Below are 25,215 nucleotides of genomic sequence, written 5' to 3'. Positions count from 1 at the left end.
TTCCTTATGCTGAATAGTGATCTTTTTTGCACAAGAATCAATCACTGCATGCATATAGTGACACCATGGCATACCAAGCAATATATCACAACCCTCAATTGAAGTAATGAAGAACTCTTTGCTGTCCACACATCCTTGTATATGCAACTTAAGCTTTCAAATGAGCTGTGTGACAGGCTATGCATGGCCTTTACATTCCATTCCAACTTTCCCCATGGATCGATCTCATTTTCTTTGATGCCTAGACGGGTTGCCATGCCAACAGAGATGAAGGTGGCTTGTGTACCATTATCAAAGAAAATCAATATATGTTGATCCCTAAATTTGCCCCATGTTGTGCACAACTCAGTAGCATCATCATTGGGTTGATCACTAACAATATCGGGCACCAATCCTACTGATGTTTTGGGCTTCTTTCCTTTAGAATCTCCTTGATTTTCTGATTTTCCAGCTTGTTGCGTATTGGGACAGTCCCTTGCAATGTGACCCTTTTGTTCATAAGTAAAACATTTATTTGTAGCCATCAATTCCCTACTTTGTGTCAATGTTTTTGAGCCCTTTCTTTGCTGTTTTGGCCTCTTACAAGCTGATTTTCAGATCCGCCCCTTTTCTCAACCTTAAACAACTTTTTATTAGTCTTCTCCCCACTCTCTAGGAAGCCCAATTCCTTTCCATGTAGCAAAGCATCGGCTGTAGCATTAGTCTCTATGAGCTGAGACATGCTAGACACGATGGATTTAATGCAAAAATCCCCGATTCCTTTGGGCAGCCCACAAACATATTTTTCCACTTGCTCATGAAGGGGTACGGGGTGATAAGAAGTAATAGGCAGCAATGCATCCCAAAACTTCTTGTTATATTACTCCAAATTCTTACATTCCTTAGCATCCAACTTATTCCAAGCTGTCATGATGTCCACCTTAAAGATACTTGCCAACCAATTTGATGCAAACATTTGCTTGAATTGTACCCATGTTGACGATGCTCTACCTTGCATAAGAAGAGTGGACCACCACTGCAATGCATTCCTTTTCAAGAAAGTGGTTGCCTTTCGAATCTTCAAGGACTTGATGAAGTTTCCCCTTGAATAGGTTGCATCGAATTGTTGAATGAAAGTCAAAGCTTTTAGTCTATCTTGTGCACCATTGAAGGACTTAAACTTCATTGCTTTTCCACCCTCATTATAGTGCTTTACTGCCCCTTTGGGTATTAAGTTGTCATACACGGGCTGCTGCAAAAAGGGTGCATTTGTTAAATTTACATTAAAACCAACACCAAATGGAGCATTTGCATGACCAGTACTCATTCCTTGAGCCCCATAAGCATTCGCGGTTACAGATGCATTACTAAACATGTGTCCTAGGTATCAAACCAATGTTGCCATACATAGGGTTTTGCACATATCCAGCCATACCTGAATACATTGGGCTTTGCACACCATGCATTGGGCTGCTGCATACCATAGGGATTTGTGTCATACATTTCCATATGTGGTTCGTGTCCAACCATAGTATGAAAAATGGTGCTCCCACCAAAGTTTCTTAGTTGCCCCATTATAGCATGTATGCTCGGTTGCCCAAAATCCCTTGGATTGGTGCTTCCATGATGGCCTTACATTTGCATTCCTTGCCCCGTAGGTACTGATTGTTTTGTTTCATTACCATCTTTGGGAGCTTTAAATGAAGGCTTTGGCATTACCTTCGGTGCACCTTGTTGTTTCGAAGATGTAGAAGATGTCTTCTTCTTCTTGCCTTTGCTGTTCTTCTTCGGAGCATTCAAGAATCTGGTAAACTCAGGATCCTTTGCCAATTAAACAAAGAGATTTGTTGTTGTCCTCATCCGATTCTTAAACTGGTCATAAAATTTCTCTTCACTTTGCTGGTCATTAGCCTCATTAAGCCTTGAAGGCCCTGTATGTTGCCGAGCAGAACCATTTTCAGCTTGCTGTCCATGGTTTGAGCCTTGTCCAAGATCAGACATTGCATTTTCTTCATTCCCATGTGAATGTTCATACGAAGAGGCATCATCACTGCTTGATTGCATCTCATTGTATGAAGACATATTGCTATAATTTCTCAGCTAAGAGCAAAAATCAGCTCTAGCACAAAGCTTTGGCTTGCAATCACGTGCCTTGGGCCCATCAAATCAAGGGAATGAGTGGTATCCGTGCAATGGAATCATTAAACTAGCCTTCCTTCTTGGAAAGAGCGGTAATTCCTTGATTAAGCACTTAACTATAACAATCAACAAATGAATATAACTTGAAATGCACAAATTACTTTAATAATCTCAGACATTGGACACTCTGTTGGCCCTAAAACTGGTGCCCCTTTCGATATTTCTTTAAGTTGATTGCTAATGGAATGAGTATAAGTTGAGATTCACAATCTTCTTTGCTGTCCCAAAAAGCCTCTTTGCTGTAGCAACAATCAGCAATTGATTCGGGCCAAATGTCCCTTGATTTTTCACTCAAGACTTGCACAAATGGAACTATTAACTAGCCAAATGCTGCCCCAAATTACAATGAATGGGCTGGCATCTGAATTTCTTGACAATTACATAAATTTAAGGTGCTGGATTTTGTGTACGATACCTCCACCAATTGGCAGGGGTCTCGAGTGGCTGTCAAATCCTAATTTTTGCAGAAATTTAGGGTTTACAGCAGAGATCTTTTTGCTGTCCACTAACTTTGGTTGAGATTTGCGTAAAATGGTTGAGAAATGCTGAGATCTCCCTAGAATGGGTTGGAGAAGGTGAGAGAAAGCCAAGATGAGAGAGAAATCTGATTTTCTTTACGAGAAAACCCTAAATTCAGCTTGTTGCCTGCTTCACCTTGCATTTTATGTAGTCACCTACTGTTAGGTACCTTCAAAATGTTGTCACTTGATCAACAATGGTGTTGCCAGCCCTTGGAAGGTGATTCCTTGCTGTCCCCTGTTTGTTGATGCCCCCAAATAGCTGTCTTCGACAACAAATTGTTGCTCTCTGATTAGAAAATGGACTAGCAGCTCTCTCTCTCTCTCTCTCTCTCTCTCTCTCCCCCCCCCAAGCTGTAAACTATCTGAATGGTTGAGACCCAGTCCCCAAAAACGTTCTCTCAGTTTGCATGGGCAATTTTGCCAAGTGGCAGTCTTCTAAACCCATTTTCCAACATTATCGAACCATTAAATTAATTTGAAAAATTAAATAATCTTGAAAATTAATTTCAACCCTTCTGACCTTGTCCAAAATTAAATGTGCCCATCCATAACTAAATTGGCTAGGCCATTTGCAACTTGGAGTGATCCCCAACCTCTGTTGATCCTTAGACTAGCATTAATTAATTAATTAATGCTAGGCCCTAGTGTCACCACTACCACTCATTAATTAAATAACTGTCTTAGGGTCAAAATAGACACCAATTGACCCCCAAAGCTCGGTTGGCATAACTTATCACAACTTTTGCCTTTGACACCCATTGCATTGGCGGGGTCCTTGGCATGTTACCATGAAATAATTGCCATGTGCATCACATGTGCTAAACAACCTTGCACATTTGATTAATAGCATAATCAAATGTTATAAGCAAGATAAAAGCATCTCAAAATTACCCGTGCTCATGATGTCAGTCAATATCTAGAGCCACAAAAAAAACTAGGTCGGCTATAAATAAAGTCACCAAGCAGTCAAACTAGCAACCACATCACACTGATAAAGAAATGTGCCTAGCCCATTGGGACATAGACAACTCACTCATGATCTGACAATATCCACTAACACCATATAGATGAGGTTTCAAATTATATTGATAGAGACAAAGAAGCTAGAGTCACTTTAGTTGGGGTGGTGTGATATTGGAATTGCTTTATGCAAATGACATTGAGTTGATCTCAAACTTGGCCAAGGGACTACAGAGATATTTGGATAATCATCAACTTTTTGTAGAAATGGAGACCTTAGGGTGAACTTGAGAAAACCAAGCTTACAATATAATATATTCAATAGCTTTGCTGTTTGGGTGATGAGATTTAATTATCAGTTTACTTTTGTTGGAGGACTAGTGGAGTCTGTCAGGCAGTATGTATACTTGGGAGTCACTTTCAAAGGGCCATAATTTTCTTTGAGAGACATTGAAGTCTCAACTAGCATGAGCACATGCAGTATTGGGTGTGTTGGAGTTTGAAGAGAGAGTGTGCACACATACAACTCCACGAACCACACACCAAACTGTGGACCTTTGATACATTGGTTACATCTATACTCCTTGATGGGCAGGCATTGGGGCCCATGCCTCATCATGCAAGGAGACAATCATTGATAGATCAAGGACCAAAATGGGAGTTTTATGATGTATGGGAATTGCATAAGGTTAGACCAAGCGGTGAAGTTCGACTTGTAAAAACAAGTATTGTCCATTAAGGCATGCTTGGCCATAGCAACTGGATTGAATGTGTTGAGGGAAGAATGAGATGGGCCAGGGAGTGGAGTATATTTGTTCGTAAAGGCATGCTTGGCCATAGCAACAAGAGTGATAGTGTTGAGGGAAGAATAGGATGGGTAGGGTGGGGGAGTGGAGTACTTTTGGGAATGAATCCCAAAGTTCCCACCATGCGTGTAGGATGTGTGCACAATGGATCCAAAAGTGGGGATGGGCCAATTTGGTATGGGTGTGGTAGCCACACGAGTAGCCCAAGGAGGAGGGATAGGGATTCTATAGGTAGAGGACGGAAATCCCTATGTGGGAGTGACCCAAGGAGTACGTGATGGTGCACCATAAGCAGGGGATGGAGATCCTTGTGTTTGAGAGGTCGACAGAATGGGTGGTGAATGTCTAAGGGGAGTGAGGGGGATACCCATTACAGCTATCATAGGATAGACATGTGTGCTCACTTGCAGGTATGTGTAAGGTATAGTGTTGAACTCCTCTATCATGAGCCCTACATCTGGCCAAGAAGAAGAAATAGATGATGTGTTGTCTTGTTGAGACCATAATGTCTCCTCAAGGCCTCCAGTGATGGAGGATCATAAAAAGACATTGTGGGATCCTAAGAGGAAGGAGTCTAAGACATTGTGAACCGGCTAAATGTTGTGTGTGTCTTGCATAAACCAAGCTCTCCACTATAATTGCAGGATACTCTTTAGAAGAGCATTGGCTTTGATACCATGTGAAGTGATGCTAGGGTTTGCATTGAGAAAACATAGAATGTATGAACACAAGTAAAACACAAGAACTCAAACAAAAATGCAGTAAATGCAAAAACACAAAACACAAATAGAGAAGAAAGAGAATTCTGTAGTGAATGAATCCATGCTAGGAATGAATGGAAGAGTATACAAATGCTCAAATGCAAAGCAATGGGGGTAGTTGGAGTGTGACATCCATTGGAGACAAATCTTGAGGTCTGTAACCATCAGTCTGAGTTGAGATGATGCTGAAACTGGAAGGGCAGCAGGCTGGAAACCAAAACGAAGTAGATTGGAGGGCTGGAACTGGTAAGTGCTGTAGTGTAACCACCCGGACATGATGTCAGCTGATTTCTGGCAGCAGCAGGAGGTTGGACGATGGCTGTAGAAGGTGAAGAAGATGATGATGTGGCCTGTACTGCAGCGATCTCTGGAAGTGGCTGATCAGTAGGCCAGCCTGCTTAATCTGCCAACACAGTTGTCTGGGAGCTGTAGGATGGTCGCCAGCAGCAGGAAGGAGAATGCAGCAGCAGTGGACAAGGCATTAGGGGCTGAAAGATGCAGAGCAGCAGTCGTGGATGGTTGAACAGCCACTAGAAGTGGGCTGAAGGCTGGAAACAGGGTACTAATGGCTGGAGAGGGTGTGGAAGACTGATGCAACCTGCAAAAAAGGGTGAACTGAGCGGCTGGGCAGCCTCCTATTTATACATGTGGATCCTCCCGAAATTAGGGTTTGGCTTATGTGGCACAAACTTTGGTAATCTTTGAGTTTTGAGGCAGTTGTCTTTTTTAGTTTAACATCACCAAATCAATGTGTCAACTTTGTGAGTCTTGGGTCATTGCACATTGTCATGGTTGCCAAAACCCAGAAGTGCTTCCAGGCTGGCTGCTTTAACTAGAGATGTCCCTCATACGAATGGTTTCTTTGGGTCAGTTTTCACGTGAATTATTTATCTTCTTGTCTGAATATCTTTAAGGGATTTTCTGGGATAAAGATGGATTACTATTGAATAGACATGAAAGAAGGTTGTTAACATCAACATTTGTGTTGGAAATGGACGCATTCTGGTTCTCAGGCGATTGTTTATTCAAACAAAATTGTGCACATGCTTCTTAAACCACCAAAAGTGATGTTTGGAACTATGGTACTAAATTGATTGTTGCTGACAGCCTGGAAAGAGTCTCTACACAACAGTGAGGGAACTTGTGGAGAATGCCCTTGATTCTGCTGAGTCCATTGCAGAGCTTCCTGTGATTGAAGTATCAATGTGAGATTTTGTTGCTTGTATAATGCAGCTGTGCTGTTACCCCAAATATTATTGCATTAATTCTGTATTAAAATCTTGGTTGTGGGGTTCATGGTATGCTCTGCAGTCTATACTTCAAATGCTTTTTAAAAATGTCTGTAAGATCTTGATTATACTTGGATTTTGTTATATACAGTGAGGAGATTAGCAAGTCCAAGTATAACACATTAATTGGGCTGATAGATCGGGAGCGCATTGATGCTGAACTATATGATGACTATGAAACTGAGAAAGCAAGAGAAGTGCGTATGAATGTCATGCAGAGTATAACAATAGCCTTTCTAACTGGAAACATTCTATGCTGTGCATCTGTAGAAGATGTTAATTTGCTAGTAAATAACAGTTGTAGTAAATGCTGCAGAAGCGTCTTGCCAAAGAAGCCAAGGACCAAGAGAAGCAAGCTAAATTTGCAGCATCTGGCAAAAAGCTGAAAGAACCAGTTGCAAAAAAGGCACTGAAAAGTCGTGGTGAATCAGCATACTTTAAAGTGACTTGCAAGGTACAGTTCAGCAGATCATCCAGAGAAAATGTTTTTCAAGAGGGTGCTATTATGTGAGAAACATTGCTTGGCTTTTGACACTTCGTGTTCTGCATTGCAAGCAATTCATACAGTTATTATTTTGAGCTCTAATGACGTAGCATGAAACTATTAGGTCATCCTTTTTTTTGACTGAGCGTGTTCCTACTTTGAAGGGTACAGCATCAAACCCCACTGACAAAGCAATAGAAATATTGGAAGAATTTTGCTCTATCAGAACATTTATTTCTGTATTTTCCCTTTTTAGATGCTATGTCATATCAAGTAAGATGTTTCCTTTTTCTTTCTGTACAGGATAATGGGAGAGGGATGCCGCATGATGATATTCCCAATATGCTTGGTCGAGGTGATACCAAAAACAATAATATGCGAAATGTTCCACTTACTTCCTTTAGATTTGCCTGGATGCTGTTGATCAGAACATGAACCAGTGTTTTGTCTGCACTGTTTGTTTTTGGCTGCAGTTCTTTCTGGTACAAAATATGGTTTACGGCAGACCCGTGGCAAGTTTGGCTTGGGTGCAAAGATGGTATTGTGATTAGCTCAAGTAAAAGGGAAAAGTACTAAATATCGAATATAAAATATAAAGAGTGATTGAATTATCGTGGCAAAGGGAACACATTTAGAGTGGTGGAATTTGCTTCTAAGCCCTATTAACATATGCAAGACCTCAAGAGTGTCAAAAGATGTTTTACAGCATTGATCTGAAAACCTGTCCATGAATCTAGGAGTAGTCGAGATACACATAGTGAATTAGAATCAAATGGTAGCTTTTCACCCATTTATGGTTTCCCACACTGTATAAGGGGTAAAAAAGGAAAATATGAAGGTGGAAACTGCAGTGAGGAGCTATTAGTGCAGTAAATCGTGCTATGCCAGTACACAAAGTCCTCTAGTATATGAAGCATGGGAGAGATGAGGGTGCTTGCGAGCTTCTGTTAGTGAAGGGCAGCAGCTCCATGCCATCTGACTCTAGGGTGGGGTCTAGTGGCCCAGGATGGGGATTCTCCCATACATACTTCTGCATGCATACATTCTGAGATGGTGTTGGAGTGTGATATGTCTTTGAGTGAAGGGGTTTTTGTTGTGAAGAAGTGTAACTGCTGCATTTCAGTGTATTGCTATAGGAGGATTGGAGTTTTCTGTAACATCCCTGTTTCTACGCAAGGCAACATTCTTTTCAGCTAGGCAACATCATTTGCAGCCATTTGGTACTGCCATGCTTGTGTTTCCTTGTGCAGGAGGACATATTCACCATGGTGACCCACTCCTTGTTGCTTGCTTTGCATTTTAACAGATAGAAGTCTTGCATGACAATTTTCTGTCCACCCTTTGGAGGCCATTTGGGCTTGTGGCTTTGCAGCTTGGAGCATTCCCCATATTACAACACTTCTTGATTGCCTATGAAACATCTGGCGATTTGCAGTTTGCTTCTCAGAGGGTGACTTACATGGCAGTTATCTGGAGTTTTGTGGCTGCTGTGTTTTGCTAGTTTTGGGGGACTATAGAATTTTATGACTGTATTTCACCATCCTTTTGGGAGCAGTTTAGAGATCCCACCTTCCACAGCTTCCAGCAACATCCCACGAGTTTTCTACATCTAGGTGACATTGGCTACTACCCTACAGATGTGCGGGTTTCGCTTGCTGCTGCCATGCAGTCTGTCTTCCAGTCCACTCTTGCATTACTATTATGTCCTATTTGGCCACTTCTCTTGTAGGGATGTACATCTGCATCAAAATTGGATGGCTTATGGAGCCTGGACAGGTTGGACAGCTAATCTGGTGCCTATGGTAGTATGCAGATGGTTGGAGGGGGACTCTGTTTTTGCTGTCCATCCCTTCTCTTGGGTAGCTTCTTGTCTTCATATTTCTACTTCCTTAAAGGTTCAATTTCCTTCAAGATCCAACCTTGATAAACTCATGACCTTTGCAACCAGCCTTCCTTCTTGGCAAGGATGGTGATAATCTGATTTGACTCAAAATTACAGTGAGCATTAAATACAAAAATCTGAAAATACACACTTTACCACTTAAATCTTGGACAGCAGACATCTGATTGTGTCAGAGTGCAGCGGTACGGAAGCGTAGGACTGAGAGAGAGAGAACGCAGAGAGAGAAAGAGACAGTGGAAGATGAAGATCTGCTGTATAAAGTGTGCTGAATACAAAGATATGCAGATATATACACGGGCGTAGTGCGCTGGACTGCGTGTCTCCACCTTGACGATGCAACCTGCTGTTCACCTCGAAGTCCGCTGCAGTCTGCACTGTCTCCTGTCTGAAATCTGCGAACAGAGACGGAATCTGCGCGTCACCGGTCTGTAATCTGCGAGCAGAGAAGTGTGGGAGACTGCTGGGAATGTCGGCTATTTATAGCCAGAAACTGCCAGAAAATAGGGCGCCAGAAATACCATGTCGGCTGCATTAAATGCAGCTGCATTAAATGCAGCCGACTGCCTGCAATGGGTCGGACTGCCACGTGGCAGTCCGACTGTGCAGTCCGACTGCACACTGTCCGACTGCACCAGCCTCCTGCCTGGCTGTGATCTCTAACACCCCCTCTCAGAGCCTGGGCAGGGCAGAAGCCTGAGGGATCTGGAATGTCTCCGAAGTAGAGCCTGGGGAAGTGCCTTCGTAAACAAATCTGCAAGATTGTCCTCCGTCTTGCAGTACTCCACAATGATGGTCTCATCCAGAAGCTTCTCTCGGATGAAATGGTACTGGATCTCTATGTGCTTCGTCCGGGCATGAAAAACAGGGTTCCGTGCCAAGGCAATGCAACTCTCATTGTCACATTGCAGCAAAGTAGGACGAGTCTGGGGGCACCCAAGCTCCTCCAATAATCTCCGAAGCCACACAGCCTCACATGTGGTGGAAGACGCGGCCCGATACTCCGCCTCAGTAGACGAAAGGGCTACCGTGGGCTGCTTCTTGCTACTCCATGAAATAACACCGGCACCCAAGGTAAAACAGTAACCTGTAGTAGACCGCGTGTGGTCGACATCACCGGTCCAATCCGAGTCGCTCCAACCTGCAAGTACAAGATCTGAACCATCTGTCCCTGCGGGGTAATGAATCCCTAAATCAGACGTCCCCCTCAAATACCGAAGTATCCTCTGAACAGCCTGCCAATGCACCGTCTTAGGTTCACTCATGAACCCTACCAAGAGCCCAACAGCAAAACAAAGATCAACCCTAGTGTTGAGAAGCCAAATCAAGGACCCAATCAACTGACGATAGCGGGAAGCATCCGCCAAAGGAGAAGCTGAATGGGAAGTGGCCTTCCAGTTCGGATCCATAGGAGTAGAAAGGGCCCGACAATCCTCCATCTCAAAAGACACCAAGAGCTCCTGTATATATCTCTGTTGAGAGATGAAGATCCCTCTCTGAGACTGATAAATCTCATGGCCCAAAAAGAAATGGAGTAGACCCAAGTCCGTCATCTTGAACGTCCGATGTAAAGCTGACTTCGTCTCTTAGACCTGCTGAGCATCATCACCTGTGACAATCAAATCATCAACATATAAGACAAAAAGCACACAACCATCCTCGGAAGTGTGAACATAAAGCTGTGGATCGGCCTTGGAACGCCGATATCCCAACTGAGATTGGAGGAATGAATCAATCTTCTCGTTCCATGCACGCGGAGCCTGCTTGAGGCCATACAAGGCCTTCTTCAACCTGTAGACTTTCCCATCTGAAGATCCAAAACCAGGAGGCTGCTCAACATAGATCTTCTCCTTCAAATCACCATTGAGGAAGGCCGACTTCACATCCAACTGGTAAACGGGCCATCTCCTATGGCCAGCCAAAGCAAGAACAGCTCTAATGGTCGCCATACGAGCTGTGGGGGCAAAAGTGTCATGACAGTCAATCCCTGGGCGTTGGGCAAAACCTTTAGCAACAAGGCGAGCCTTATGCTTATCCAAAGAACCATCGCTAAGGTATTTGGTCTTGAAGACCTACTTGACGCCAATCACCTTCTTATTCGGGGGGCGGGGCATAAGTGACCAAGTGCTATTCCTCTCAATAGCCTCCAACTCGGCTTCCATAGCTTTCTTCCATGGTGGGGACTGTAAAGCCTCCTTCACGGAGGTGGGCTCTCGATCCTGCATAACACGGGTCATCAAACAATAGTTAGAGCAAACAAGCTTCGTAGAATGTGCGTGGTGCCGCCGTGACCGCCGCGGACCATCCTGCGGTCCCCACTCCTCAGGAACCCCCTCGATCTATGAATCACGGAGTGTGTCATGGGCCCAGCGAGGAGGAGGCCGAACCTCCCCTCGTCTCTCTCCATCAGCAGAGGACTCTGGAATATCCACTGGTGGTAACTCCTCTGAGGTGACCGGTGGAACAGTAGACTCTGTGTCAGAAACAGAATCAGAATCAAAAGGCACGGGCTCCAGTGGAACTGTAGAAGGAGCCCAACTCTCCCTTGGATCTCCAAGAACAGGATGCTCCGCACCCGTTGAGATAGCCGGAACCTCCACAAACCGCACATCGCGGCTAGTGTACACATCCCGCTTGACGGGATCATACAATCGGTAGCCTTGGGACTGGGAGCTGTAGCCAACAAATACCTGTTTTCGGGAAGCTGCTTCAAATTTATCACGGTGAGCTTTGGGAATGTGAACATAGGCATCACACCCAAAGACCTTGAAGTAAGAAACATCTGGCTTCGTCCCAAAATAAGCCTCAAACGGGGTCATCCCTTCCACGGCCGAAGTAGGGGATCAATTAAGGATGTGGATTGCAGTAGCCACAGCCTCGGCCCACAGAACCTGAGGGGTCTGTCGGTGCTTCATCATGGTGCGCGCCATCTCGATCACACTGCGGTTCTTCCGTTCAAGAATGCCATTTTCTTGAGGAGTGTTGGTATTGGCAAACTCCTGGTGAATTCCTTTATCTGCACAAAACCGAGCAAACTCATTAGAAACAAATTCACCGCCCTTGTCGGATTGCAAGGTCTTCAATTTCCAGCCCGATCGGTTTTCCTCAAAGAGAAGCCAATCCTTGAAGTGTGAGAAAGCCTCTGACTTTAATGCCAAAAAGTAGACCCATGTCATCCTGCTGTAGTCATCCACGATCAGCATGAAGTACGAGCTCCCACGCAAGGACTCATTCCTCATAGGGCCACATAGATCCGTAGAGACAAGCTCCATCGGTGAAGTAGACCGCCGCGAAGCTGTGTGGGGAATGGCATCCCTATGCTGCTTCCCCCGAATGCAGGAGACACATGGCTGCTGGCTCACCACTATATCCGGCAACCCTCAAACAAGCTGTCCATGTGACGCCCTCCGAAGATAATCATAGTTTAGGTGACCAAACCGAGCATGCCATAACTCTGACTATGACTGAGAGGTAAGAAGAAGAGAAGAGAGGGCGGTGGAAGACTTCAGTTTATAAATGCCGTTCTCCTCATATCCGGATGAGAGAACCTTCCTCGATCCACGATCAAGGACTCGCACCGTAGTACTGTCAAACTCCACCAAAAGGTCAAGGGAGCAAATCTTATGAACTGAAAGGAGATGGTACCCTAAGCCTGGTACATGCAAAACCTCTGAGGTATGGGTACCACCTCGTCCATCGGGAATAAGCTGCATCTTACCCCGACCTGCAATAGATACTGAAGAGATGTCTCCAATGAGAATCTGCCCACGCGAGGGTCGCAACTGGGCAATACCATCTGATGAAGGAGTCATGTGCCGTGAGGCACCACTATCAACGATCCACTCTCGAGCCTGGGGAGCCGTCATCGCAGCATCAGAAGCATTCGGTGAAGCGTCCTCAATGACAGCTAGATGAAGAAATGCAGTTGATGAGGGTGCAGCCACCGCTCCAGAATCCTTGGTGTCCTTCTTGTTGGTGTCCTTCTTGTCTTTGTCAGGGCAATCCTTCTTCCAATGGCCAGTCTTTCCACAAATATGGCATGTGGATTCTTTGTCCTTGTCCTTCTCCTTGTCCTTCTTGGACTTGTTATCCCCCTTCTTCTTCTTTTGGTCCTTCCCCTTCCTCTGAGAGGCTTGACCTGTCAGCGCCTCCGATTTGGAAGCATTCTGTCCCTTTAACTGTTCGTCTTGGTTCAAGACCATAGGAACCAACTCTTCCCACCGAAGAGTAGACTCTCGTCCCGAAGCAATAAGGGCAGAGTAAAATGTACCGAATTGTGGCGGCAACTGGGACAAAAGTGTGATCGCCATGTCTTTGGAGGAAATCGGCTTCCCCACATTCTGAACCTGCATCTGAAGCTGCCTTAGCTTATTTACGGACAAGGTCCGCATCTGTACCTCCAAAGAAACCCGCTTCATAAGGGTCATCCGATTGTACATCTGATCAAGCTCCAGCCATATCTCCCGAGCCACCGTCAAGTGCTCGATGTGAGCGATCACGGCTGTAGTACATGATAGAAAGAGAAAGGAACGAATCCTGGCATTCAGTTTGTCCCAATGAGACTGAGCCTTGGCCAACTCCGCACGAGCATCGGAAGAGAGTTTGGACTTATCTCTTACCGAGGGCCGGTCGATCTCCTCCTGTACCAGCTCCGCCAAATCATAGGACTCAAGGATGGCCAACATCATGACGCGCCAAATGCGGTAGTTGTTGCCGTCCAGCTTCTGATCTGTAGGAAGAGCCGGTAAGACAGGCACCTTCCGGTCCATAATCGACTGGAACTCCAAGTCAATCTCTGTAGACATCTTCACCTGTAATGCCTTCACAAACGCAAAAGCAGCCCCCTCTGACTGGGTAAACTTAGCCTGCTAAGGCTCTTCCGCGTCCTGAACCTTCTTCACCCGCCGGAGGCGATGAAAAAGCAAAACCTGCACTTGTAGGCTGAAAACTCAAACTTCCTCCGCGTCAAACAGCAGTAAACAGCAGCAAATCCACCACTTGGACTCCTTTCCTGCCCGCCCACACTTGTTTCAGCCTTGTTCCAAGGCGCAACCCTCCTGTCTGCCCTTAAACGCAAAAAACACAAATTTGTGTCGCGATGGAAACTCCTCTTCAGGTTGATTCTGCGCTCAGTCAGCCCTCTAACATTGCTTTGATACCATGTCAGAGTGCAGCGGTGCGGAAGCGTAGGACTGAGAGAGAGAGAACGCAGAGAGAGAAGAGAGGGAAAGAGACAGTGGAAGATGAAGATCTGCTGTATAAAGTGTGCTGAATACAAAGATATGCAGATATATACACACGCGCAGTGCGCTGGATTGCGTGTCTCCACCTCGACGATACAACTTGCTGTTCACCTCGAAGTCCGCTGCAGTCTGCACTGTCTCTTGTCTGAAATCTGTGAACAGAGACGGAATCTGCGCGTGTCACCGGTCTGTAATCTGCGAGCAGAGAAGTGTGGGAGACTGCTGGGAATGTCGGCTATTTATAGCCAGAAACTGCCAGAAAATAGGGCGCCAGAAATACCCTGTCGGCTGCATTAAATGCAGCCGACTGCCTGCAATGGGTCGGACTGCCACGTGGCAGTCCAACTGTGCAGTCCGACTGCACACTGTCCGACTGCACCAGCCTCCTGCCTGGCTGTGATTTCTAACAGATTGGCCCCATCAACTAGTGCCCCTTGGGGTATTTCTTTATCTTGTATTGCTCTAAAGTTGAAGTACAATGAGATACAAGCTGATCTCCTTCGATCCTCAATACATTGGCTGTCACAAAATGACCAGCACTGCTTGGGCACAATTTGCCCCTTGATTGTACAACAATCTGGGCTTAGATTGGATCTTCAATCTCTTGCATGTGGGCCACAATAATTGGTGAATGGGTTACCCCTTGGTTCAGCTGCAAATCTCTTTGCCTTGAGCTGCAACACAAGTGTTGGGTCTTCAATAATCGGGCATGGATCCCAATGTGGCTGTGGAAACCGTGATTTCTACTGTAAATTAGGATTTCAGCAGCAATTTCTGCAATGCTTTTCATCCCAAGCTGGAATTGGCTGAGAATTGTTGAGGGCTAATTGGCAGACAAGAGAGAAAATCAATTGAAAAACAATATCTTTCAGTCGGTAGTTTTGATGGCAATTTTGATGGTGCCAATAGCTTCAAAAGGGGGGTAAAACCCCACTGCAATTGGCAAACCCTCCTCTTCTATCACCACCTCTCATTGAAGCGGAGAAGAAAACTTACTGCCCTTGTCTTGTCACATTGTGCGATCAATTGTCGCCTCTCTTAGAGCTCATCCAACACCTCCTTCCTTAGCCTTTGAATGCTGGAATGAACCTCAACCAGCCCCAAACTTGCAGTTTGCATTGGAAGTTTTGATGAGTGGCAGTTTGTTTTGCCACTTGGCAACTTTCCAAAAGGAATTTCCAGCTGTAATTAAGTAATTTTTAGAATTTAATATCTGAAAATGAATTAAATAACCATTTAACCCTACCCCAGAATCGGCTAGTGCCCATCCATAGTTAATGTGCTAACCGCAATGGTACATTTAATGTCCTAACATTTATTTTGCATTGGACTTAGCATTAATTTATTAGTTAATGCCTAATCACTCTAATGTCACCACAAGACATTTAATGGCCCAATTAATGGTTTAGACCCAAATTGACATTAGGCATCCACAAATACTTGTCCTTGTACAACTTTTGCCAATGTCACCCACTAATCACCAAGGTTACTAAGGTCTCACTGTCGCTTAATTGACTTGCATTTCACATGTATACCTCACATGTGCACAACTTAATGATGCCAAAGCTAAGCTCTAAAAATGCACGTCCTTGTGACATAGCTCTCCCTTGATATCCTTGCAATCATCCTTGATTGCACTGCCAGGTGACAAAAGCAAACTAATAATGAACTGAAAAAAGCATGGGCATCATGGTCAAAGAACATCGGTCGCTTTTGTTCTACTATGTTTGTGCTCAATTCATGCTTAAATTTCCAACCCTGATAACTAAGCCATAACTGACCAAAAAGGAACTCTAATTGTTGTTAGAACGACTATGGATGCATCCATTAACTTTATCTCAAAAGTGTTCTGACCAAACAACCATAGTAAAGAATGAAAAAAGCATGGGCAACATGGTCAAAGAACATCGGTCGCTTATGTTTTACTATGCTATTGCCCAATTCATGCTGAAATTTCCAGCCCTCATAACTAAGCCATAACTAACCAAAAAGGAACTCTAATCGTTGTTAGAACGACTATGAATTCATCCATTAACTTTATCTCAAAAGTGTTCTGACTAAACAACCACAGTAAAGAATTAACCATGGTTGTACTATCAATAGCATCACATCACATGCTGTTGTCCATAAAAACTAGCTAAGTACCATTGAAAACTAATGACCATATGCTGAAAATTGGCAATTGATAATCAGCCTTGAACTATCATAAATCGAAATATGAGCCAATCATGATCCAATGATGCATAACTGATGATATTTTACTAAGAATTTGATGCAAATATACAATCTCAAAGCTGCATTGAAAACCATACGTATCTGCATACGTACTACAATGTACATTGAATAGTGATCTTGTGGCAAACATACTATTAGCAAACAATACCTTAGATGCATGCTGAATACATCTAAGATCCACGATACACTAGAGCTGTCCATCATTGGAGGAGTGGAAGTGCTACCTTCCCTAGCACTTCCCCTTGAGCATCAGGTAGTGTTGTAGATCTTTGCTTTGCTGAACTTGAATAAGCTCGATCTAAAGTCGGCTCAATTGAAAGGCTTCTAGGTAAAGTTGCAACAATTGAGAGTGGTTTGCCAAGTCAACCTCTTCCATCCATTAAGCATCTGTTGGTAAATAGTTTTGAAATTTCATCAAGTACCTCTTGGAAACTTTAATCTTCCTTATCTTCAACTTGTTGGTTATTGGGACAGTCCCTTGCCATGTGTCCCTCCTGTTCATATACAAAGTATTTATTTGCAGCCATTAGCTCCTTGCTTTGTGCAAGTGTTTTCCAAGTTTTTTTGTGCTGTTTTTGCCTCTTCTCAGCCCTATATTCAGTTCTGCCCCTCTTTTTAGCCCTTGAAAACTTCTTGAATGGCTCAATATCATCTTGGAAGCCTATATTCTTTCCATGCAACAAAGCATCGGCTTGTTGTCTCTATGAGTTGTGATATGCTGGTAACAATGGTCTATATGCAAAAATCCCTGATTCCTTTAGGCAGCCCACAACAATACTTCTCCAATTGCCCTTGAAGGGGGCCAACTCCATAAGAAGTAATGGGCAGCAATGCATCCCAAAACTTCTTATTATATTACTCCAAGCTTTTGCATTGCATTGTAGCCAACTTGTTCCAAGATGTCATAATATCCACTTCAAAGGTACTCGTTAACCAATTAGAAGTAAACATTTGCTTAAATTGTATCATGTTGATGGTGCTCTATCTTAAAAAAAGTGGCTACCTTTCAAATCTTTGAGGATTTAGTGAAGTTGTCTCTTGAATAGGCTGCATCAAACTACTGAATGAAAGTCAAAGCTTTCAGCTTATCTTATGCACCATTGAAAGCCCACTTTTCCACCCTCATCATAGTCCATTGTTGGCCCCTTGGGAGTCAAGTTATTATACACAAGCTGCTGTAAAATGAGTGCACTTGCTGCATTTGCATCTTAATTGGCATCATAAGAAGCATTTGTGTGACCAACATTCTACCTTGAGTCCCATAAGCATTAGGGGCATAGTTAACTAGTTGGAACAAGGAACGGGAACAAGAATGGACCCCTCGGAAGGGGGGGAACGGCACATGTCTTAAGTGCCCCAATTCCCCAAATATGCCCTAAATGCGCCAAATTGCCGTGATAGTTCCCCATGCTCCCAATTACCCAATTTGCCTTGAATGTTTCAAAATTGCCCCAAATTGCTCTCAATGCTCCAAGTTGCCTTGAATATCCGAAAATTGCCTCCATTACCCCAATATCTCCAAATTTCCCTAAATTGCATGAAAGCCCCAATCACCCCAATTTCCCTTGAAATTGAATGATATAAATATGTGATTATCTTGGAATTGAGGATAGGGCTGAAATTCTCTTGTGATTCACAAGAGTTGATGATGCATTGAATGTGAACCCTACATGGACTCATGATTGGCTTGTAACTTGTCGTGACGCTCTCAATCTTAAGCATGAGAGAGAGAGAAAGAAAGAAAGAAAGAAAGTTATATTAACGTCTACAACAGGCCAAGTTGGCCTATGAGACCAAAATGTTGCATACAAATGTCTGAGAGAGAGAGAGAGAGAGAGAGAGAGAGAGAGAGAGAGAGAGGGGAGGGATAAACATGTACTTTTTCTTTTGTATTGTGACATGATATGATGTAACAACTCATTACGAAAAAGAAAAAGATGGATGAACATGTGATAGAGTGTGAGTTGTGACATAATTGAGAAGAAAAAATGGAAAAAAATATCAAATTTGGTCAGTAGGCCTAGAATGTCCATTTGAAACAGGGAATGACAAAGGGAATGAGCGGGAACAGGCCTGGGAATGGCAAGGAATATTCCTTGGCCATTTCACCTTCTTCAAGGGTTTGGAACGCATTAGGATGTTCCTACAGGCCGGAATGGCATTTCTTGTTTCTATGATCAAGGGGCTCAAGGACAATATTTTTAGGCCTTTGATAGTGTTCGTTGGCTGCACTCTACCTGATTTCTCCTTTCTGGCTACTTTTCATCTATACTCTAACCTAATTTCCATGTTTCGACAGTCTTTTTTGTGATCAATTGTCCCTTCACTACATGTGAACTGGTGATAAGTATAGTTTGTGCCATATTTTGGCTGTACTCTCTTTACCTCTCTTCTTTGCTTTATCTTCTTATCCTATCCTCTGCAAATGGTACCCCCTTGTTGTTCCACCGATGATAAATTTCATGGCCTTGATATGTGGTTTCAAGGGCTTTTGTGTAACCCTAGACTCCAACTTCTCTTCTAAATGATTGGGACAATGACAATTATGAGGAAGCTATGCTTACATGGGATATAGATGATGCTCATGCATATTCCCTATTCTCTAATGCATTTCTAAAGAGGTTGCCCTCATGCAGGACGACTTCAAAGATGTGGGAAAAGCTCTAGATGTTGTACGAGGCTCCATTGACCATGGGTATAGTGACCCTCTATGGTTAGCTCCAGCAGATGAAGTTTAAGCCGAAGGATACTATCCAATCTTTCTTACTTCGTATTACATAGGTACAGAATCAATTTCAACGCATGCGGTCCACACTTTCAAAGGCTCATCTTGTGGGGATTGTACTCTATAAGCTCCCTTTGCACTTTTAGAGGCTCATCTTGTGGGGATTATACTCTACAAGATCCCTTTGGTGTTTAATGGGGTGGCCAATGCTTTATGGGCCCAGGCATCTTTGTAGCTAGTAAGCTTCACTCATATGTCCTCTATGTTGCTTGAGATGAAGTCCCAGTGCTGTCATAGTTGAAAGAAGGGCCACTTACGCAAGGATTGCAAGGAGTTAGCGGCATTGTGGAAGAAGAAGGAGAAGAAGAAGTATGATATGGACTTGTCTGATGGGTCATCATCCTCCTTTGACTTTGACTCCAATTTAGATCCTTTGGCCAAGGCTCGAAAGGGGTCATTTTCTTTAGTGAAGAGCAAGGGTATGGTTGCCTCTCCTTTTGCTGCTTTCCAGTGCTAAAGATGTGGTAATCTCTCAACTATCCAATGCCAGCGAGAGTGAGAGGGTGGTGAGGTGGGGCTGATGAGCCTCATTTGTATAGGTATACAAGTGCAAAGGATCAACAGAGCAACTTCCCTCTTGCATCAATTGAAGTCTAGTAGGTTTTGAAATCCTAGAGTTGGGGTTGACATCCAAAGTTCATGATGGGTTGTTTCTTGACAAAGAGCAGGATTGGCTCCTAGTTCTCAAGCTCACATGAGGGGATACTTTGGCAGTCTGGCGGAAGGTGGGGAATCCATGGTCACGTATGCTCAGAGGTTTTGCTGATAGGATAGTCATGCATGCTACCAGAGATGCATTGTTTGATGGATATCGAGAGTTGCTATGATGCTTCTCTATTTTCAGGAGTTGGTATGATTCACATAGACATTAGGTTTTTTTTGAGGTACCTTGGTGGTGGCTTGATCACCCATTGCTTGAGTATCCATGGTCCTATTCTAATGGTCATTGTTATATGTACTATGATCATTGATAAGTCACTATCATTGTATCATTGTATTTTACTAGATTATCCATGATCTGAGAGGGTGTTAGTAGATTAGTTAGCTCATGAGCAAGTCTATGTGTGGTTTAATGGGTTGGGCATAGTATTTTATTTGTGCATTTCTCTGCTACTTGATTTATGAGGTTTTAGTCATTATTTTATGGCCAACTTGTATTTATTAGTGGTCCAGACAGGTTATTGGTCTATTTATTCTATGGCTCCCTCCTCCTCAGTTATTCATCACTTGTAGACTTCTAGAGCAGGTCTTGTTGGAGAGGGGGAGCTAGTGCTAGTGTCCACATAGTTGGTGACTCACTATTGTATTTGGTTGTCTCATGTCTTGGCATATGAATTCCATTTCTCGAGCATTCTTCTAAGTTCCTTCTTTGCTGTGTTCTTTTCTTTTGCAATCTTTCGTCTTTCTTGTGTTGTGCATTCTATTATGGTAGATTTTCACACTTCCATCTCTGCACCGCACTCACTTTTGACACTCTGCCTGCGAGGAATCTATAGTGAGGATCTTCCTTAAATATTGGCCAATCACAAAAAAAGAGAGGCTCCCTTGAAAATCCTCACATACACATATTGGGCCTTTGTCTATGACCCAAACTATTGCCCCCAAAGTCACTAGCATAGTCTCTGCTATGCCATGGCAAGGTCATTCTAAGGGCTCTTCTCCACACCTCGTGAGCTTTAGGACAATCCCATAGATAGTGCCTCTGAGTCTCCTCTTAACTCTCCACATCTTGCATATGCCATAAGGACCCTGCCATAATCAAGCCATGTACCAATTGTTAGATTCTTATGAGCTACTAGTCATAAGAAGGGTGAACTCTTTGTAGGCTTGAAGCTGTCATCCAGCCTTCCCCAAAAGTCTAACAAGAGGGATCTAAGAGACCTTGCCGATGCCAATGAAGAGTGGTTGTTAGTTTTGCTCTCATCCTACTCATTTGTATCCTCTTCCCTAGCCTAATGGTGTAGCTAAAGAAAGCTACATCAATGGTCTGTCAAGGAATGGGACTCTCTAAAGCCACTCTCATGCATCCCACTGTAATCTTTGTAGGGTGCCTCCTCTATTAGGCCTAGTGTCTCTATCCATCAATCAATCGACTATAGGAAGGCATCACTCAATCATTGTAGGATGTGCTCAGGGCTTATGTAGATGGTTGATTGGTTGGTGCCTTCCTAGAGGAAAGAATCCAAAGCATATCCTACAGTGATTTTGACCATAGTGTGGGTTACGATTAGTTAATTATGCTTCAAGCAAATTTAGGCAGACAAAAGGCATAAGCTTTGGCTTCAAGAAAAAGTGGGTAGGATGGAGAGGGGTAGGGTGCATGGGAGGTTTAAGCATGGGTTGAACATTGATGGAAGTGAATATGGTGATGTTCAAAGGGAGTTTTTTGGTTGTCAAAGGCTCTTACTGTTATATTCTTAATTGCTTGAATAGTTTTGAGGACATAAAGTTTATGAAATATATCGTTGGTAGTTTACAATAGTACGTATAATGATTGCTTTTATTTTGCAAAATGTACAGGCTTTAATATGGGCCAAGATGAGCACAGGCTTACCAATTGATGTGCTTGCTTCAACTAAAGGACAAAATTTCATATCACGCTGCATCCTTGACATTGACATTCATAAGTAAGTTGGTTACCTTGCATGTCTAATGGGAGAAAATCTCCAATCTTGCAGCTTCTGGACTAATCTTTGAGAGTACTCTGCAGGAATGTTCCACATATTCATGCACATGAAAAGAGGGAGAATCCTGCTAAGTGGCATGGGGCTGAAATTCAAGTCACAATTGAAGGCAATTGGACGACATATCGTGTATTCTCCATTAAAGCCTTGACTGTTCTGACTTATGCAATAAAACATGAACCTGATTCTGGTCTCTTCTTATTTTTTCAGTCAAAAATCATCAGCTACATGCGCCAAATGGCTGTCATCACACCATATGCTGAGTTTCTCTTCCGTTACATCACAGAAGCTGTAGAGTAAGCTCTCAACAAATTATAGTGTAAAGATGGTTATAAGAGTTGAAAAATGGTTCACTTGTATCCATACCAATGTAATAGTTATGTGCTTGTGCAGCAAGAATGTCACTATCAAGTTTGCTCGGCGTACAGATGTCATGCCAGATGCTCCATTGGAAACTAAATTTCACCCATCTGCAGTCGATCTTCTACTCATAAAGCGATTGATATCAGAAACTACAAAGCAAACTCTTCTTCAATTTCTTCAGCATGAATTTACTAGTATCAGCAAGTCCTATGCTGAACGCCTGATTGGTACTAAAAGTACTGTTGTATCTTCAAAAATTTAACCTTGCTAGAATTCTTTTGAAAAGAAGACAGAATTCACTGAGGAAGTTTTGAACCTTTAAACTACTCGTGAAAGTCCTTCACTTGTAAGGATTAGGCAAAAAGAATGCAGAGACTTTATATAATTACTGAAAATGACGCATTACAGCCTCTGCAACCTATGTATACTTGGTCATGTGTTTGATTGTCCAAGGGGATTATAAGACTAGCATGATAGAAAGCTAGGTAGAGGTAAGAAAGTTCTTCAGAGCTGTTGCAGTGGCCTATTGTTAGTGATTTTCCTTGCATATTAAATGCTTTGAAACGTCTGTTTTTGTGGATGTGGTATGGGCTTCTCAGCTGGGGCATACTGCTTTCTTCTTGACTTGTTTAGCTCCCATCCTAGACAATACCTTTGCAGTCAGTGGAGTTATCTTAGACTAGCCTTTGAAAGGTCTTTTTACATACTTTCTTCTTGCTTGCAACTCCATCTTGAGGCCTTCTTATGAACTCTGACTTACTAAATATTTTTCTATGGTCAGCAATGCAGTTTTTGATGGTTGGGAGGGGCAGCCACTCTAAACACATAAGATAAGAACAGATTGTGACTAGTTTTGTCTTCTATATTTTGAGGGAAGTCAAAGAAACAAATGATATCAAAAAAATTCTATTGAGCTTTGAATCCGAGTGCTAGAAGTGGCTCTTGCACATCTGTCTACTTTGTAATAAAAGTGCACCTGGGTAGCAATGGTGGATGGTGGCCGCAGGGAAGTGATGGTGAGACATGAATTAAGGTGGTGATCGTATACCTTGTCCATTTTGTAATGAAAGTGTACTTTGGTATAATTGGTGGATGGGGTAGTAGAGATGAGTGATATTCAAGGTATGCATGTGTGGTTGACATGAAAGCAGTGGGGGAGTGATGCTGAGATGTGATATGTTGAATGTACTGGTGTAGTCAATTTGCAAGTACAAGAGCTATAAGGAAATTTTTGATCTGTTGTAAAAAGATGAGGGAGTATATCTTGGTGCTACATGTGATACTATAAGGGTAGATATTTGTGGTCAACGTAATTCTAGATTTCTTGTATCAGGGTGGAGGATGCAATGAAGCGATTTTTTCCTTGTTGAAGGTATCTGGGCTTGATGGTCACTGTCACTGGCCTCCGCGATGTCAATTAAGTCAATGCTGAGAGTGGTAGACTCAAAGGATCATCTGGAGCACCTGAGTTTCTCATGTAATAAAGGCCAGAGCCAAAATCCATTAACTTATTGGGAAGGGTCAAGCCATATCCAGGGCTTGCAGCTCAAAGATGCATCTACCAATAAACTTGGTAATGTCGAAAGGGTTGGCCCGTAGCAAAACTTCAACTTTTAGGGTGATGGACCAAGCCTTATTATGTACATGACCAAGCTCACTCGGTATCAAATCAGGGAATGCAATCACTACTTTCTTTTGCCTTTTCTGCCCAATGTAAGAAATATATGTATTCACCTCATGGGTGGTGACTTCTTATAAATGATGCCCAGCTGATGTATAGCCCTCTCTTTGAAAGCAAGTACCTTCTACATGCTGGCATGTTTGTCTCCACAGCCAATCTGACACGTCCATCCTCATATCTATTAGTGGGATATATTGTTACAGCTGACAAAAGAATATCCAAGGTGCATTGCATTGCATTTTGTGGCCTACAAAATTGTCCCATCAACAGACATAATTTGGCATTTGGGAGATGAATTGGATGGAATGTAACATGTAAGGATGTCATGACTTGGCTCATGGCTTAAATTAAAGCTAAAAGAAAAAAAGGAAGCTGACTATTTCCATTGGAGGTGCAGTTGATGATATTATTAATGGCCTTTGTTGCTGGGCTGATTCTGTATTCTTATGCTAGACACGTATTTTCAGACAAAAAGTGCATCTGTTGGTGAGGATGCATGTTGCTGAGCATCTATTATTGTATACTCACTCAAAAATCAACCTTGCTGGTCACTTTACTTGTTTAGAGCAACATTGAACAGTTATGGTTGGTGTTCTCCACCTCCTCCTGGCATAGTCTCATATCCAGTGAGCCACTGCTTGACCTGTACATACCATGAAGTCTCATGCTTTGCCGGAGCTAACTGTTGAGAGGCCTTGAAGGCTCTCCTAGGTGGTTTATTTGGATGCATGTCGCATACTTTTTATGAAGCTGATGGTTTGAAAAAGGGCTTCCAACATCATGCGGGGTGTGGAAAACTTAGCTTTAATGATCGCATGTGGTTCTGATGGTTTGTTGGGGATCATCCATGAGAGCAGGATGACTTGTGGTCTCTCAATGTGTGCCTTTAGGTATGTACCTAGGGCCGAGGTCCAAACAGGTGCACCATACCTCATGGCTGGTGTGACCAATGTGTCAAACAGCCACCTCCGTGTGCAAGGCTCTTGGAAGTGTGCTTGTTGGCACTCTCTCTTCATCATGGCCAATGCTGTATATCCTCTTGTGAGTTGGTCTTTGGCTGCTTGTGCCATGGTGAATCTCTTCGCCGATGCAGTGAATGTGACCCCTAAGTAGACATATGAGTCCATAACCTCCACTTGACTTGCTCCTAGGGTAAAGACCGATCTCCTCCTCACTAGGGCCGACGTGTGAAAGATTAGGATCTTGGTTTTCCCAAGATTAATTGTCAATCCACACTATGTGCAAAAGTCTTGAAGGGCATGGAGATGTCGTTGTGGACCCTCTTGTGACTCAAAGACCAGAACAATACTGTCAACTTAAAGCAT

At 43.3% G+C, this 25,215-nt stretch overlaps 1 protein-coding gene across 2 annotated transcripts in view; it reads left to right on the top strand.

The window, feature by feature from the left end:
• Nucleotides 1-25,215, top strand: part of TOP6B (topoisomerase 6 subunit B) — a 77,590-nt gene that overhangs the window by 12,194 nt on the left and 40,181 nt on the right. For both annotated transcript variants that reach the window (XM_087677880.1, XM_087677879.1), the window contains exons 3-11: nt 6,334-6,431; nt 6,607-6,712; nt 6,832-6,969; nt 7,303-7,354; nt 7,473-7,537; nt 21,683-21,789; nt 21,873-21,975; nt 22,057-22,142; nt 22,240-22,436. In XM_087677880.1, the coding sequence (XP_087534006.1) occupies nt 6,334-6,431; nt 6,607-6,712; nt 6,832-6,969; nt 7,303-7,354; nt 7,473-7,537; nt 21,683-21,789; nt 21,873-21,975; nt 22,057-22,142; nt 22,240-22,436 (952 nt within the window). The remainder of the gene's footprint in view (nt 1-6,333; nt 6,432-6,606; nt 6,713-6,831; nt 6,970-7,302; nt 7,355-7,472; nt 7,538-21,682; nt 21,790-21,872; nt 21,976-22,056; nt 22,143-22,239; nt 22,437-25,215) is intronic.

This window comes from Lygodium microphyllum, chromosome 5 (genome assembly GCF_053477565.2).
Source record: "Lygodium microphyllum isolate KBCC chromosome 5, Lygodium_microphyllum_v1.1.10, whole genome shotgun sequence".
In the NCBI taxonomy this organism is placed as follows: domain Eukaryota; kingdom Viridiplantae; phylum Streptophyta; class Polypodiopsida; order Schizaeales; family Lygodiaceae; genus Lygodium; species Lygodium microphyllum.
This window is presented reverse-complemented; position numbering and strand designations above follow the sequence as displayed.